The following is a 17,369-nucleotide window of genomic DNA, read 5'->3' on the forward strand; positions in this document are numbered from 1 at the left end:
AAATATGGAAAACAAATGTTAAAATAACAAAATCAGTTGCCTTTAAAGAGAATTTATATATAATGTTTTATAGGTAGCATATAACGCCAGAGAAATTGGCCAGAATGTATCCTGGAATGTCTGATAAATGCTGGAAATGTAAGATACGGGTGGGAAGCTATTTTCATGTATGGTGGAAGTGTAGAGAGGTGATGTTATATTGGAGAAGGGTTCATGAAATGTTACAGAAAATATGTTTATCGCTGCCATTTAAACCTGAAATGTTCCTGCTTAATATTATGCCTGATGTAAAAGATAAGAAAGCTAAACATCTAATTATACGTCACGGCAGCAAGAGTTCTTTATGCTAAGTACTGGAAGAAATCAGAAATACCAATGGAAAATGAACTTCTGACAAATCTTTGAAACAGCAGAAATGGATGTACTGTAAATGTGAGAGACAATTGGACACTATTTTATGACTGGGTGGAAAGAAACTTTGAAAACCAAGAACAATAAATATATATAATATAAATTTGGAGAAACTCCAATTTGAACTATATAGAATTTGACTCTTTTCAGGAATCATAACAGAAGATTTTAGTGATTTGATTAAGCGACAGTAGCTTTAGTAATTACATAAAAGAAAGCTGGAAACAAAGAATTATGACTGAAAGGTTGTAACAACTATCATACAAACTTGATGAAATTTCCCTTTATGTCTTATCCGATACCCTGTACCCTTCCTGCCTTATATTTTCCTGTCTTATAATATGTTAAAACCTAATAAAATATTATAAAAAAGCAGAATTGTGAATCATGCTCACTGCAATCCTCTGCAGATTTACTTCAGTCTAAGCCCATTTAAATCAATGGGTGAATTTGCCACTTGGAGTTCAGGCGCATGTGGCCCTGCTCACAAAAAGCATTTAAAGGGTCCCTTTCAATGCTTTTTGCGAGTGCCTGAACTCCATGCAGTAAATTCGCCACTTGGAATTCAGGTGCAGGAGGCCCCCGCTTTGCTAGTAGGGGCTGCATGTGCCTGAACTCCAAGTGGCAAATTTGCCACTTGGCAAGTGGCAAATTTGCCACTTGGCGTTCAGGCATGCGGCCAGTGGCCGCCCCCTCCCTCCCCTCCTGCAAGATTTAAAGGGGGCCTAATGTGCTAATGAGTTGTGCTGTCAGGGGTGTGGCCCAATATGCTAATGAGTTCCTGCTGTTGGCAAGGCTTCCGCCGGGGGCCAAGTGGCCAGCAGTAGGCAGGAGCTCACAAAATCAGGGGATCCCCCACCCCCACCTGGGGAATGGCATCCCTACCGGGAGGTCATAATGCAGCAACAAGACATTGTCAACAAAGAAGCTCGCGAAAGCCTCACAGCCAACAACCAAATTCCTAACATTTTGAGTTCTCTCAGTGGGAGAGGTTAAGGATCTGATTACCCTAAATAATTGTGTTGGGTGAGAGCTAGTGGATACGATGGAGGCTATATAAAATTCCTTTTTAACAGCCTTCACTGTCATCTCATTGGATTTCATAAACATCCAATAAGCTGTTCTTGTGGCTTTCTCACAAGTACACCGCCAAACTTGCTCTAGTCATCTGAGTTTCCATTTCTTCCTCCTGAGTTTCATAGTGTACTAGGGAGACAATTTATGTCAGGAGCAAAGAGGACACTGGGGAGTGATTTCATTGATGGCTTCAGAGAGACAGGCGTTCCAGTCTTCTATCAGCACATCTAATGAATTGCCAGGGGGCATTGGATCCCGCAGAACATTCTGGAACCCAATTGGGTCCATTAGTCTCCACGGGCGAGCATAAATCCACTTGCTGCCTAAACGGGGTAACAGAGACACCCAACCGGGCCTTCAGGGCAAAATAATCTGACCATGGCACCTCTACTTTAGCCATCATATATCCATATCCATCCCCTACCTAAAAGTCCCCCAGATGTCCTTTCCCCCCTAGAAATGGACTTCAAAATTCATACATAAGTTATGCTATGTTACTTGCATTGTTTCTCCAGCTACTATATGTTTTATAGCCTAAATGAAAGTCTGGGATGGGATGAGTGTAAAAACTATTTGAAGAGCACAGCTGAAAGCTGTGGTGTACTCACAAGTCTATCCTGCCATCTTTTCATGTCAGCCATTAAACTCCCTCCTCTGGATATGAAATGCAAGAACAATCCTTTGAAGTTTACTTGTTGACAAAGTAACCACTGTACAGTGAGTTCAGCAGCTGTTTGTTTTTGTGATAGGGTAGCTGAAGTGTTCTATTAGAAAGTCACTCTAGACTTCAGCAGCATATTATGGAACCTCTTCACATTATTTATAATGGCAGTATCCCCTAAGCTTCTTACGTATTGGAGTAGAAGCATTTGTTGAAAGAAAAGAGGGTGATAGGAAGAAACCTTAGGGAAAGTGAGATTCAAATAATTTGATTGCCAGCTTTTAGCCTAGGGATTATTCCCAGGGAGGTGGGGGGAGGTGGATAGGGACTGTTTTGCTATAATGTTGTTGACTATATTTGTTAAGCACTGAGGAAATAATTTATTAAACTATTTGAAATAATTATGAACTTCCTATAAGGAACAATGAGTGCATCTGGCAAAGGCATGGAGCTCTCAATTTTGACTGAATTCTAAACTCTGTTCCCCCCCCCCAGCTCTAATTAATACTGCAGATTAATAAGTGAAATGGATATAGAGAAGAAGGTACATATTTACAGCCAGCCTTACCTCTTGGGATCTCTTCTCCAGCAGGTGTTTAATGAACTGGGATTTTTTTTAGTACTTTACATCATTACTGTGCAGTTCTATGAATGTATACTCGCACATAAAGTCTTATTAAAGCTGTCATTCACAGGTCACACATAGATTGTTTACCAGGTTTGGATGGTATTGTGAAGTGGGTTTCTTCCCACTTTGCCACAACATTGTGATGCTTCTTTACTTCTCTTGAGTTTTCACTGACTTTCCTGTGAATGTTCTCAATCCCAGGGCCGGCTCACCCGCTAGGCGAACTAGGCATTCGCCTAGAGTGTGCCACCTCCGTTCCCTCCCTCCCGCGCTGCAGTCAGCGCCCCAGGGGGGGGCTTGGAGCCGACCTCTCACTTGACCTCGGAGAGGCTGCCCAAGCAGCAGCAGCCTTTCCCCAGATTGCGCTGGCCGGGTGGAGGGGGGGCGGGCAGGCACTCCTGGCTTTGCATGGTGGAGGCAACAGGGCTGGGTGGCTGGAGCGGCGGCAGCAGGGTGCGCAGGATGGGCGGCCGCCTCTTGCCGCTGCTGCTCGCCCCGATGGTGGTGCTGCTGCTGGGCACCGCAGGTAAGAAGACGGTACTGGGATGGGACTGCCCGCCGGCGTCCCCTCCGCCACCCTCCCTCCATGCTGGGCGCCCCGTCGGCTCGGGCTCCGCAGTGCTGCCCCAGCGGAGGAGGAGGAGGTGCAATGGGCGCTTCACCGACAAGGCCCAGGGAGTGGGTGGCAAAGCCGAGCTCCGCCCAGAGGCACCACACGCCAGCTGGGAGATCTCCAGGTCCCACCGGGAGGTTGGGATCTGCGCTCGCCTAGGGCACAGGAACACCTCGGGCCGGCCCTGCTCAATCTAGCTCTAGTGTGAGGCTGGGGAAGGACCCATGTGGAAGGGAAAGTCTGGATCTTCCCCATCTGGCCTGCATTGGCACCATTTCCCCTCTCCCAGAAGGGCTAGTGATTTACTCACAGGAAAAAATAATAACCTGGTATTTCAGAAAACCTGGTAGACCATTATAGCGATACGTCAATTGCTGATTTTCTTAAAAATAAAAAAACTTGAGAAGCTCTCTGTGCCTGGTGGGAAGAGTGGCCATGGGGAGGGGACTGAGGCAGGGGAAGTGCAGGAAATCCTATTATGTGGAGACCAACTGCCATGTGGAAAACACCACAGTCCTTGGTGAGTAAAAAGCAACATGTTAATGGTATTAATGGTACCAGCGGACTTGTGCTATGTTATCAACACTGTATGTTCAACCTGTGTTCATTGAGTGTGGGACCCCTAAGTACAGAGCCAGCGGCAGTCTACACAGGAAGTGGCTCTGTGTTTATAGTATCACGCTGTGGCAGCAGCAACTATTCTCTTGTAAACAGCCAGTACAATTACAATTGTCAGCAAAAGCCCAGAGCAGCAATTGTACAAATGCTTCAGGAAATGTTATTCAGTTTGTTATAGTTAATTATGGGGGGAGTCAATTTTATCATTTAATGTAAGAAGGAACTCGCAGACTACATAATCCTCAGTAGCATGTTTAGACTGTTTAATTCATTTTATAGTCACTTAAAACAGCCACCATACTTCCATGTATAATCATTCTTTATACATACTAGTCCTCACTCAAGGATTAAGTTACTGGAAGAAGTAGAGCATAAGTTTCAAGTTAAAAGGTAATTAAATGAGTCTTGAGGGAGTGGGGAGTGGAACATTCTGGAGCTGGTAGGATGGGTGCACTATGCAGAGAGATGGACTGCTCATCCTGCTGGTTTTAGGAAAAGAGATCTATTCCCAATTTTTGCAGGTGATGCAGCAAATGGCCCTTGCTTATACAAAGAACCATACCCATGTGGTTGAATTTGAGTTAAGTTAGGTCTTTGCACCCAAATTTGTCCTGAAGTCAGGGCACAGAATACGAATAACCAATAAAATGCTTCACAGCCATGTAGAATATAACTTTTCTTCAGACTTAACATCTACTGTCCCTGTATTTGGGATCAGGGTCCACCAGGCGAAATGAGCTCTAGCAACCCTTTTAAATAAATTAACCTGGGAGAGAATTTAGTCCAGAGTCTACATGTTGTTATTTTGCCTTCCATACAGCCTTTCTCTCACAGATGGTGTTGTGTAGGGGATCAAGGGCCCAACCTCACTCAGCCATGAAGTTCACTGAGTAATCTTGGGCCAGTCACCCTACCACGAAGAGATTGTTGTGAGGGGAAAAATACAGTATAATGATGAATGGCACCCTTTGATGAAAGGCTGGAAAAAAGTTAAAAATAGATAAGACATAACTCATTCATTGTTGTTTCCTGGTAGCTGTTGGGTTTCTGCAGGGCAGGCAGAAACCCAACAGGTACAGCTTGCGACATTGGGATGGCAAGAATACAATTACTACTTGGGGAGGGCAGTGAGAACGCTTCTTTTTCATGTTACAGACCTCACATGATCATTAAAGAGTATTCATCTCTGGCCTGTTCACAGATTCTGTATACGATCAAGGTGGGCAGCCCTGTTGGTCTGAAGCAACAGAACAATACAACAGTGGCACCTTTAAGACCAACAAAGTTTTATTAAAGGTTTTAAGTAAGTGTAAGTGGCCGTTAAAAACTAAAACTAAACGAGCCTCTGCACTAGGTATGCATACTGAAAGCACATATTTTTTCCTTACAAATAGCCCTGAGTGCCTGTGCCTTTGTTTATCCCGTGTTCTTCTGACAGGGAAGGGGGTTAAGAAAGACAGACAGGAAACTCCATTTAGGTTTGAGTCCAGTAGCACTTTAGAGAGCAACAAGAGTTTGGATATAAGCTCTCCAGCGTCACAGTCTGACTCTGGAAAGCTCATTCCCTGAAATACTTGTTGGTCCCTACGATGCTAACTGGACTCAAATCTAACTGTTCTACTGCAGCCCAGCACGGCCACCTTCTCACACTACTAAACAACAGTGGCACCTTAAAGCTCTTTAAAACACACCTTTGCATTGCGAAGATAGGACCTTGCCCCTTGCCAAATTTTGTCCTGTTCCAACCCGGAATGGCGTCCCTGAACAAGAAAATCTGTACCAGTCGCATTTTTACCTACGATGCAACCAATGCTCCCTCTAAGCTATGGAATCTTGTGAGCAAAAATTCTACTTTGTGAGCTACAGCCATTAAAGTTGTGAGCGAGCAATTTGGCTACTGCATACATTAGTTTGCTCTGGAGCCATCCTTCCCGAGCTGGGACAAAACTGTGTGAGCCAGAGGTTAAAAAAAACTGTGAGCTAGCTAGCTCACACTAACTCAGCTTAGAGGGAACCCTGGATGCAACTCTCGTAGATGCTTGCCGGGGGTGGGGAAGGGGGCGGCGGCGGTTATATCGGTTAGAGCAAGCCCCGGCAGAAGCTGTGAAGGGGCACCCAGCCGGCTCTCAATTGGCGGAAGGCGACCGGGGCTGCAGTCTTGCTTCCAGACCTCGAAGTGATACTGCGGGAAGTGCGCGTCCTCCACTCTCTCTTCCCGCACGTCCAGGCTAGCAGGGGGGCGGCGGTTCCGTCTCCAGGGCCGGCCGTAGATTCCTCGCCAGCAGAAGGTGGGGGAATCCACGCGCAACTGGAGACTGTCTTGTCAGTCAAGCGCGGGCCAGTGGGGGGAGCCCAGCCGGGCGCGGAGCTGTTCCACGCCCAGCGACCTAAGCTCCGCCCCCTGGCTCTGGCAGGGAGCGGAGCGGGCGCAGGTGAGTAGGCAGGAGCAGTGGGGCGAGCGCGCTGTTTTCGGCCGGCGCTCGCCTGCCTCGCTTGAGCCATGCTGCCTGCTGCTGTCCGGAGGTGGTTACACAGACCGAAGGTGAGGCAGGATGCTTTTCGCGGCTTTAGCGGGGGCCGCTCCAGCCCCGGAGGCTGCCTGCCTCCTTCTCTTGTCTCTCTGGGACAGGCCTGCTCGGCGGCGGCGCCCCCCCCCCCCGGTTTCTTGGTTTTAGAAAGCTTCTCGCGCCGGTTGTCTTCCTTACGCGAGGAACTCCTTTAGTTGCCTTGTCGGTGATCCCGTTTTTCCTGTCAACCCTTTGAAAAGAATCCTCTCGGCTCTACTACTTTGCTTCCTTACAATCACCTTAGTCGAACCTCTCCCCTTCGAGTTGTTATACCGCTGAAGATGCCAAGTCAGGATTGTTAATGCCGGTGTCTGAGCATTACGATTAGCCCCTTTTTGTAATCAGAATGACTAAAGAAGGGCAAAGGAAAACTTTTTCTCACTCTTTTGGTGACTTTGTGATTCTGTCGCACTAGAAAGTGGCAGTTCTGAATTAATGAATGTTGGTTTCCAAAGGTGTGGTCTTGTCTATGTGACTATAAGTTCTCACACTTTTCTCTCCACTGCTCCTTATGGGTTTCTCTTCAGTGGTAGTAAACTTAGGAAGTTTAAGATCAAAGCAGATGTAGTGTAGTTACGGGAAAGGCGGGTAATGTGTGTGTTTCCTCCAGCGGCTGTTGCCTGTGGCTGTCAAGAGCTCTGTTCTGGGTGGTGTCCCAGTTTACTAGGTGATGGTGGGTAAGGGTATGGGTGGTAGATTGTAGTGTAGCTTCAGGGTAAATGTGGGAGTTGGTGTTTTGTCTGAACTTTTGAATCAGTAGCGATGCTGCAAAATTTTATTTTATTTTATTTTGTGACCCTTATGAGTTGTGGTTAGATGTGCTCCATAACATTGGTTTGAGACCATGGCTACCACTGCCAGACATGTGCCTTGTTCTTCTGCATGCTGCTGAAAGGGAATACCATGTGGCAGATCAAGGTACTTGTATGCTCAGCCCTTCGGCAAAGGGCATTGGCCTTGTCCTAGTTGTAGGCCAGTTCTGGATGAGGTTGAGAGTTCAAAGGACTCTTGTATGTGAACTGATGTTGTGCCATCACTGCTCTGGATGGCTGAAGGTGTGGGTGGATGCAATTGCCTCTACAGGCATCATTGCTGTCCATTTGCTGGCAGGGTTTTGACTTCCTGCTGCCTTGTTTATGACTCACCTTCCATTGAACCAAGTACTCTAAGGTGCAATTCAGAGAGAGTAGCATATGGTGTGTCTGTAAAAAAAAAAATTATGATTGTTTGTACTGATCTAGGGAATACAGCTAGGTCAGCATTGTATGCTACAATACAAGCTCATTTTGAAATCACCAGTTAACATCCTTTTTGTGTGCCATTGCTTTGAAGGAACTCGTTTCCCAGGTCCTTTTTTTGTTATGGGAAGGAGAGGGATACCCCCCCCCCATTGATAAAAATGGGGGCGGGTTTCAAAAATCAGTCATGATCTAAAGAGTTATTTACGAGGCAAACAATCGTGCAATTAAAGTGGCTTATGAGTTGGGGGCAAACAGAGAGACCTTGCTGAACAGCCTATAAACTGCTGGTTAAGTGGAATGCATCTGAACTCAGGAATTTAGCAGTATTCCAAAATGGTTTTAGACAGCTAGATGGAAGAAAAAATTATTCTGTGTTGCAATAATTAATGCTGACAGATTTGGGGATGGGGTATACAAGCTGTTTTAGGAATGAACTTTCTGACGTTTGGGAAGTGAATAGCTTATTTAAGGAGAGCAAGAAACATCTATTGTGTGTTTTATCTTACTCTTTTATTGTGACATTTAGGTATTGGATACTTAAATAGACAAATAATCTAGTATGTTGGCTCTTGTGCTTTATAAACAAGTTTGCAGTAATTGTGATGATTTACTAAGGGGTACAAAGCACAAATAATGAAATTTAAGGCTAAAGAGAAAAAACTTTTAGTCCTTAAACTTCAGGACCAGTGAAATAACTCAATCAGCTCTTTTTTGGTATTGGTTGTTTAGTTTCCTCCAAAATTTGTAATGAGCTTAATTAAAACTTGCTCATACCAGTTGGTCATAGGGTCTGAGACTGAAGGACAATGAGTAACAGCCATTTTGGCTCTAACACAATAGTGTAAGAGGAAATGGGAAAAGGAAACATTAAATATGACCCGTCCATCTAACAATGAGCAGTAGTTTTCTGTGTGTATAAATTACAGACATTCAGTTGCCTCAAAAAGGCACATATGTTGAAATGCTGTGAATATATGTAGTCTTATTTAAGTATAACTGATGGAATAAAAGCCAGATGGTTAATCAATTTTTAAAAAAGATTGATGGACAATCTTCTTAATGTGCCATATTAGGAAAATAGTATTTAGACCTGCACGGGACAATTGATGAGCCCATTTTTGGGGTAGAGCGGGGTATAAATTTAATAAATAAATAAATGGCCGAATCAGTCTGTTAGTGTCTGTATGGTTACATGGTTGTGTCCTATTTTTTTTATTGAAAATGGGTCCAATTCCAACTTCAGCCATTGCTTTTATTCATTTTCATTTTTAATATGCTATTGAATTCCTAGTGCTACTTTCAGCAAAATGCATTCTTAGAGGGAAAGTTATTATTAAAGCAAGCAAGTGGGGCATTTTAAGTCTTTCATCCTGTTAGTAAGCCTCAAATTCTTCATACTCATTTGAAAAAAGTGGGCATAATTGAGAGCTGGGTACTAATGGGGTTGTTTCACAATGACGGAAAGGGGGATCCTTAGTGCTATTTGTTTTTTACAATAGTTATGCTGATATAGTGCTGTTGGCTAGTGTCATATTGTGATCCACAAACTTGTTATGAAGGTATTCATTGATTTGATGGCTTGGTCTGTCTCTAGGGGACTAAGTGAGCTGAAATGCCGGTGAACTAATATAACTAGTTTACAGGCTGGACTGCCCATACAGCTGAAAAGTAGACCTAGATTTCAATGAGGTGGTGAGCATGTCTGGGTTTATTACTTTGGAATGTAGGTGGAGACTGTTCCTCAATGCAAAAAAAAATATCTCTGTATAGATGTCAGGTAGTAGCAGCCTTGCCTTCTCTGTAACATGCCAGTTTTCTATGTGCAGAATTTTTTTTTCATAAGGAGCATTCAGTCATGTGACCCTCTACCTGCAGTCTGAAGTGCTTACAGGCCTGACACTTTTTACCACTTCAGTGAGAAATAAGGCATAGTTAGTTACATAGAAGAGCACTTCCATGACCCAATTTAAGAAAATACAGCTGATGACATGGAATGGGTACTTAATGAAAAAAATTTCCACTGCCAGCAGGTTGCTGTATCTCTCTGGCAGTTAAACTCCTGAAAATCCAGTTCTTGTTGTTGGGTGTTTTTTTTCACTGGAAGAAGCAAACATAACTCTTCAGTATTTGAATGGTCAACAAGGCCATATCTGCTTACTCCTAGAAATATTTGGTCATGAGCTAAGAGTCTAAAATTATTTCTGTCCTTATCCTATATTACATAACCACAGCTGACTACTTATTGAGAAATTTGTTTTCATTTTTAGCACCTATACACATTAGAAACAACCACAGAACACCTCCTTGCCTACTGTTGTTCACTTTTTCCCCAACAGCCACTGAGATTCATATAGTATAAAAGAAGAAAAAGAACGTCTTTGGTATGAATAAGAGAGGAAGAGCCAAGGGGGCACTAGATGTCTTTGCTGCAGCATAGAACAGACAACATCCACTTTTTAATATTTATCAAGCTGTAAAAAGCCCAGGATACCTCTCAGATTCTCTCTTGGTAGGGACATATTTGTCTGAGCTGCTATGCAGGGACTGATCAAAAAGATGACCGGTCATGGCTTGTGAAATGCACATCTAGTTTTGATCATCATCATCAACCCTAGCTGAATCGGGGAATTGTAATATTACACTGCTGTTGCTTTGGAGACGGGTGTGCCTTCTTGCCTCAGCCTGACACATTTCCAAACCATATAGGGGGGGCAGTTGTCTTCCCAAACATCTCAGTGGTTCCTTGGGGCAGCCCAGTGGTGAGGACACTGACACACCACTGGGGCTCAGCATGCTCCTGTAGGAGGAGGCGACAGGTAGCTTACCTGCTTTGGACATTACAGCTGTTCCCCATGGGTGGAGCCTGTTTTGTTCCTTAACTCTCCTGGTTCAAAAGGTGAAGCTTGTATGTTCTTGGTTGCCTACACATGTCCCAGTAGGACTGGTAGCCATCTTGATGAACAATAATAGAATGTACAAAGAATTATTCGAGGTATGAGCTTTCATGTGCATGCACACTTTTTCAAACACACTGGAATGGAAGGTAGAGTTCAAACTTGTAGACAGAGGCTGAACAGCAAATTAGCATGTAACATGATATATGCAAAGACAAATAACAAGCTAAGGTCAACAGTTGTTTTGATCTAATTAAGGGGAGAAAGGACAGCAAAGCAATAAATATGTCAAAATAGGGGATAAATGCGTAAAGGCATCTTTTCTAATTGTGGGAAGTAAACTAAGATTTCCCCATTCCTCTCCTCTCAGGCGTGGAGGTAACTTAACAGCATTTTTCCCTTTGTTTTTTGAGGTGGGTGCAGTGGTATGTCAGCAAAAAATTCCAATATTCCTGGCGTTACATTCAGTATTCTAATATACTATTCTGAAAAAGAAATACTAAAAAATAATTTATTTTTCAGAATAGTATTTTAGTACTATATAGTATATATACTATATACACATTCCAATATTCCCTGCATTACATTCAGTATTCTAGTATACTATATATAGTTCATAATATATATACTATATTATATACTATAGTACATATAGTATATAGTATATTATGTATATAGTATACTGAATGTAATTATATAGTATATATGAAATTTGGCCTCTTTCAATTCTTATAGAAATCTGATAGTGATTTCGCTATTTAAAGACACTGGTTACCTTCTTGGTTCATCAGCCACTTCTTACTGACTATAATCCTAAACTTCAAGCCAAGTAATCAACAAGGTGATGCACAGTAATGTTATGGAAATGCTGGATATGTTTTTGGCGATGCTGAAAATTTATAGTTTATAATTTATAGTTTTTAGCCTTTAGTCTTTGATGATAGGCAATATATGGTAAAGTCTCAGAAGTCAGCATAGCACTAAACAATGTTTCCAGTAGCGAAGGGTTGTTGTTCTATTCCCCTGATTTTATTATTTTTCTAGACTTTCTTTGCTGGTTAATTTATTCATGTTTGTGATTAATTTTCATTTTTGTGATTAGTCTATTGATTTTCCTTGTTGTGATTGGTCTCTTATTGACCCTGTTGTGTTAATCTTAGTGCTCTACTGCTTGCTGATAAGGCAAGTGGTTAGCATCCATTTTCTTGTGAAGTATTTCTGTTAAGAGAATCTTCCAGAGTAAATGACTTTACCTTAACGGAAGCAAGTCTGTGCATCCTATCCATTGTATTTGGTTTGATAATTTTGTTTTTTTATCTTGATATGATTTATTGCATTATTCGGTAAACCACCTTGAGAACCTCTTTCGTTAGAAGGGCAGGACATAATTTAAAAAATTAATAATACCACTCACAGAACTCTTTATTTTCTTCATGCCAAATTTTGTCTGTTTGTATATTAGATATCTCTCTCTCTCTATATATATATATTGTATATTAGATCTATATAGATTATATATATATATAATATATATATTTTAACCACTTGAGCTGCGGTGGCTCAAGTGGTTAAGACGCTGAACTGTAGGCTGTGGAAGGTCAGTAGTTCAGCAGTTCGAGACCCGAGTGCCGCATAATGGAGTGAGCTCCCGTCTCTGGCCCCAGCTCCTGCCAACCTAGCAGTTCGAAAGCAAGAAATAGCAAGTAGATAAATAGGTACCACTTCGGTGGGAAGGTAACAGCGTTCCGTGCGCCTTGGTGTTTAGTCATGCCGGCCACATGACCACGGAAACGTCTTCGGACAGCGCTGGCTCTTCGGCTTTGAAACGGAGATGAGCACCGCAACCCTAGAGTCAGATTCGACTGGCTTTCGAGGAAGGGAACCTTTACCTTTTACTATATTAGAGCTGCCAGCCTCCAGGTGGTAGCTGGAGATCTCCTGGGATTAGGACTGATCTCCAGGCGACAGAGATCAGTTCACCTGGAGAAAATGGCTGCTTTGGAAGGTGAACTTTATGGCATTATACCCTGCTGAAGTCCCTCCCCTCCCCAAACTGCGCCCTCCTCTGTCTCTACCTCCCATATCTCCAGGTATCTCCCAACCCAGAGCTGGCAAACCTAGTGTATATGTATACTGTTTTGGCTATGCCAAACATTTTGACACTGACTAGGGTTGCCAGGTCCCCTCGTTGTGCCAGCAGGGGGATTTGGGGGGCATTCTGGGGTTGGGCGGCAACGTCGTGCAATACACTGACATCACCCAAAAGTGACATCAGCGCATTGGCGATGTCGGGGGGCAACACTCTGCTTTTTGGGTAGACTTCGTGGTAAAAATGGCTTCAAACCATAGAGTTTCACTCAAAAAGTAGTGTTGCCCCCCTCCCGATGTCACCAGTGTGCTGATGTCACCTTCGGGTGATGTCAGCACATCGCACATATAGTGTTGTGGTGGTGGGGAATTTCCTCCCCCCCAGCCAGCTGGCTGGTGGTAGGCAGGAGCCCGTGAAAGCAGGGTATTCCCCACCCCCACCTGGGGAATGGGAACTGTGCGTGATATTTTAAAGAATGCATTAACTGTTTTTATATTCTTGTGATTAGATGGTTCAGGGTAGCACAGTGTTGTAATTATATTTGCATGGGGCTACAAATATTGGGTTGGCTTCATGGAGAGCTATCAGTGGTGAACACCTCTAACTCCCTTTCCTTCTCCCGGGTGCTTGAATAGAGGACATAAAAGAGAGGTGCCCATTCCTCTTTTAGTGGAGGCAGAAGCAATCCAATTCTCACACAGTACTTCTGCTTGCTCAGAAGCCTGGCTGGGGTGATATGGATAGAATTGCCTCTACCCTTTCCTCAAGTTCTCTTCACTCTCTAGAGATCTTGGGAGAAGAAAGGGGGAAGTCTTGTGTTGTGCTGTGTGGAGCAAGGAGATGCTCATACTTATTACAAAGCTGGTGTGACATAAGGGAGCACTGCTGAGCTCTCTAAAGCTTGTGGAGAATTTGGAGATGAGGATAGCACTTTCCCTTGGTTGGTGCTATGTGCCAGCTCTGTTTTTGTGTGCTCTCTCCTCCCCAAGATTGCAAATAGGGCTGCCAAGTGGGGGTGGGTAAACCCCCACTTTGGAGGCCCGATTTCCAACACCGCGGAATCAGGCTCCGGGGGAAAACCCACCCCTGCGTGCGCATCACCATGAAGTGACGTGGGCACGCTGGGCACGCTGGGGGTGGGGCCACGGCCATACAAGGGAAAACTCTATGGTTTTCCCTTGTATGGCTGTGGCCCCGCCCCCAGCATGCCTGGCATCCTCCCGTCACTTCCGGGTGACACGTGCGCACACACAGGACGCCGGCTGGGAGCCCCCTGCTCCCAGCGAAGACACACTTGGCAACCCTAATTGCAAATAAATTTCAACCCATTGTTTGCGGGGGGTGGGCTGTGCAAACATGGTTTGTCAGTTTGAATGTAATAGTGAACTCTGGTTTGTGCAGGGGTCATTTCCTGCAGGAGCGCACAGGAGCGGAGCTCCAGCAGTAAAGAGCCCAGGGGGTGGGCACATGCAACAAGCCCCACCCCCTGCTCCCAGCAGCCCTCAGTCAGAGCAAGAAGCAGCCAGGTAAGTTGCAGAGCGAGCCTGAGCGGTGGGTGTTGCCTTCTGACACACTTCCGGTGATGTCAGGGGATGTGACATATGCAAATAAGTTATGTTAATGAGTTATGTTAATGAGATTGTGCACCTCTTTTTCTACGAAATGACCCCTGGGTTTGTGCCATACTATTCATCACTAATTGAGCATGTAAGGGGATGGAGGAACATCTAAGAACCAGGCTTGTTCATGAAGTGCTGATATGTGGTTGAACCATCACAGTATCTTCCAGAGGCTGAATTAAAATACATTTCACAGTGTCTTTTCCTTAAAACGTCAGTGAAAAGATTAATTCAACAAGACTTTTTTGGTGAAAATATTGGTGGTGTTTATCAGAAATCTGTAGACTGAATCAGTGCTTTTCTCTTAGATTGGCATTGGGCTAAATACCTTGTGTGTGCGTGTGTTTTCATGTCTTGTAGATTTTGTCTGGTATTTCAGAGTTTGCTAATTATCTGTAGCGGTTACTGCTTGGTTACAGTAGAAGGCTGGGATACAAATTGTTTTCAAGTTTGTGACCCTGGCTCATGCCCAGTATAAATAATCAGGAGAAGAAAATAGGCCATTTGGAAAGAAGCAGGTTTTGGCATAACTTCCTAAGCATGCCTCTGTTCATGTTGTTTAAGTATTACACCATGTCCGTCTAGTAACATGTTTTGTACTTGCTGACACAATACGGACTAAAGGTCACTGTTCATTAACACCCACTTGAATTAGTCTAGTAATAGTTACATGGCATCATTCATCATTCTTATAAGATCCACTTTCTTTCTCTGGTGATGTTGTCGTCTTTTATTCATTTCCTACAAACTGTATTTACTTACTTCATCTATCACCCACCTTATAGTGGGCAATGGACAAAAGGTCACTACTGCCCAGGGTGTTTAGTTCCATGACGAGGTGGTGAAGCTGATGGAAAAAGAGATGAAAAAAGCAGTCATGGGAAACCAAAGGCCCTACCTGCCAAGTCTTGCTTCCTCCTCCAGACATGTGAATGGATATGTGTCATTCAGTTAATGTGGGGAAAAGGAATGATGTGTGTGATCGGGAAGAGGCTACGTTGGCCATAATTGATAGTCTGGCTGTACAGGTCACTGCAAGGCCAGTCCTGATGAAACTGGCTACATGCATGTAGATGCTGTGGTTGTGATCATCACTAATTAGATTGGTAGTTAGAGGCAAAACAAAGCATAAACACCAGACAGCTAAGCACCAAACAACAGAGGCCTCTGCATAAATTCTGCCTTCTTCTGAGGTTTTCTGTTTGTATGTTAGGCATTGGATTTGTAGTCACTGGGGAACAAGCTAGAAGTGGTATTTGTTTAAATACAAATGGTTGATGGGGCTGTGTGTGAGTTGGATCAGGGCTGTGGCACATGGTGATGGGGAGTTTAATTCTTTTCCCATGCACCACTTTCCCAAAGTTTGGCCTCCTGGACCTATTTGCCTCATAGAATGAACCTCACAAGTGCCTGTATGTGTCTCTTTCCCCCCACTCCCATTGGGGAGACCTAGCTCCAGGTGTGGAAGCCCCCTGCCCCCCCAGGACCTTGTTTGGGTGCAATCCCACACAAACGTGCTTACCGTCTCATTCTTAAATAACAGAGTAAAATGCAACTTCTTTGTCCTCCTTCAAAGTCTGTCAGCATCAGCAGGGCTAAACAAGCTGTGCTCTGCTGGTTCTTCAGGCACCCCTCTCACAGGAAATTGGAAATCACCATAGAGGTTCCTACAGCATGGCAGGGGAAGGGAGGAATTGATGGGCAGGTGGATCAGTAGATCATTGGAGGAAGGTGTCAGGGAGCCATCCTGTTATCACTGGCAGCTGCTGTGACGCCAACCCTGCCAGTGGGCAAATAACTACTCTGAGGGGGTAATAGAGATCAGAGAAATTGTGTGAAAGATAGGGCTCAATCACCCTCCTGTGCCACAGCCCAGTCTGAACACGAACACACACACACACACACACACACACACACACACACACACAGAGGCTATTTAAATAAAAAGAGGTAGCTCCACTCAGAGATCTCCCATTGTCTCATCTGGCCCTGAAAAATCTAGGAGTTATCAGTAGTTATCAGGAGCTGTGGTGGCTCAAGTGGTTAAGACGCTGAACTGCAGGCTGCGGAAGGTCAGTAGTTCAGCAGTTCGAGACCCGAATGTGCCGCATGACGGAGTGAGTTCCCGTCTCTAGTTCCAGCTCCTGCCAACCTAGCAGTTCGAAAGCAAGAAATTGCAAGTAGATAAATAGGTACCACTTCGGTGGGAAGGTAACAGCGTTCCGTGCGCCTTGGTGTTTAGTCATGCCGGCCACATGACCACGGAAACGTCACCGGACAGCGCTGGCTCTTCGGCTTTGAAACGGAGATGAGCACCACAACCCTAGAGTTGGATTCAACTGGCTTTCGAGCAAGGGAACCTTTACCTTTACTATCAGTAGTGGAGAGGTAATTTCCTTGTAAACATTTCTGTGGCTTCTAGCACACACCCCCTCCCCCAGGTCTTTACAAACCAGGGAGTTTGGCTAAGAAAGGGCTTCTTCCATGTTTTCTGGAGCAAGTTTCAGATTAAGAAACTTCTGGTGTTCTAGGACCTTGGAGAAACTGAGAAACAGAGTGTCCTTGCGGCAGGATCACAGGAAGAAATCTGTGTGAGAGTCATAACCAAAGCTTAGTGAATGTTAGGTTTGGGGGCTGACATTTTGCCCTTCAGTGCCATTTTTAAAGTTCCTGGCTTAACTGTCTCATGCCCTTTGCTGAGGGATAATCAAGGTATGACTTGGGTGGAGCGGCTGGCTGTGCATTTGGTGGATGTGCAATGAGCTGTAGTGATGTTTGTGCTTCTGAGATTATCCTTCTCTGCAAAAGAGCTGTCTGCTCTCCTCGCATACCTGAGCGGGGTGTGTATTATGACCTCATGCTCTGTACCTCCTGAGATGGCTGTATGATTTCATCTTCTGTACAGAGCCACTAACACTTTAGAACTAGCTACGAAAATGATGACTTGTCTA

At 44.4% G+C, this 17,369-nt stretch overlaps 1 protein-coding gene across 2 annotated transcripts in view; it reads left to right on the forward strand.

Moving 5' to 3' along the window:
* Positions 1-6,480: 6,480 nt before the first annotated feature.
* LOC107111550 (lateral signaling target protein 2 homolog) overlaps positions 6,481-17,369 on the forward strand; it is a 36,167-nt gene continuing 25,278 nt past the window's right edge. For both annotated transcript variants that reach the window (XM_015412525.1, XM_015412527.1), the window contains exon 1: positions 6,481-6,550. In XM_015412525.1, the coding sequence (XP_015268011.1) occupies positions 6,509-6,550 (42 nt within the window). In that variant the 5' untranslated portion in view covers positions 6,481-6,508. The remainder of the gene's footprint in view (positions 6,551-17,369) is intronic.

Source organism: Gekko japonicus, unplaced genomic scaffold (genome assembly GCF_001447785.1).
Source record: "Gekko japonicus isolate JY-2015 unplaced genomic scaffold, Gekko_japonicus_V1.1 scaffold100, whole genome shotgun sequence".
Classification (NCBI taxonomy): domain Eukaryota; kingdom Metazoa; phylum Chordata; class Lepidosauria; order Squamata; family Gekkonidae; genus Gekko; species Gekko japonicus.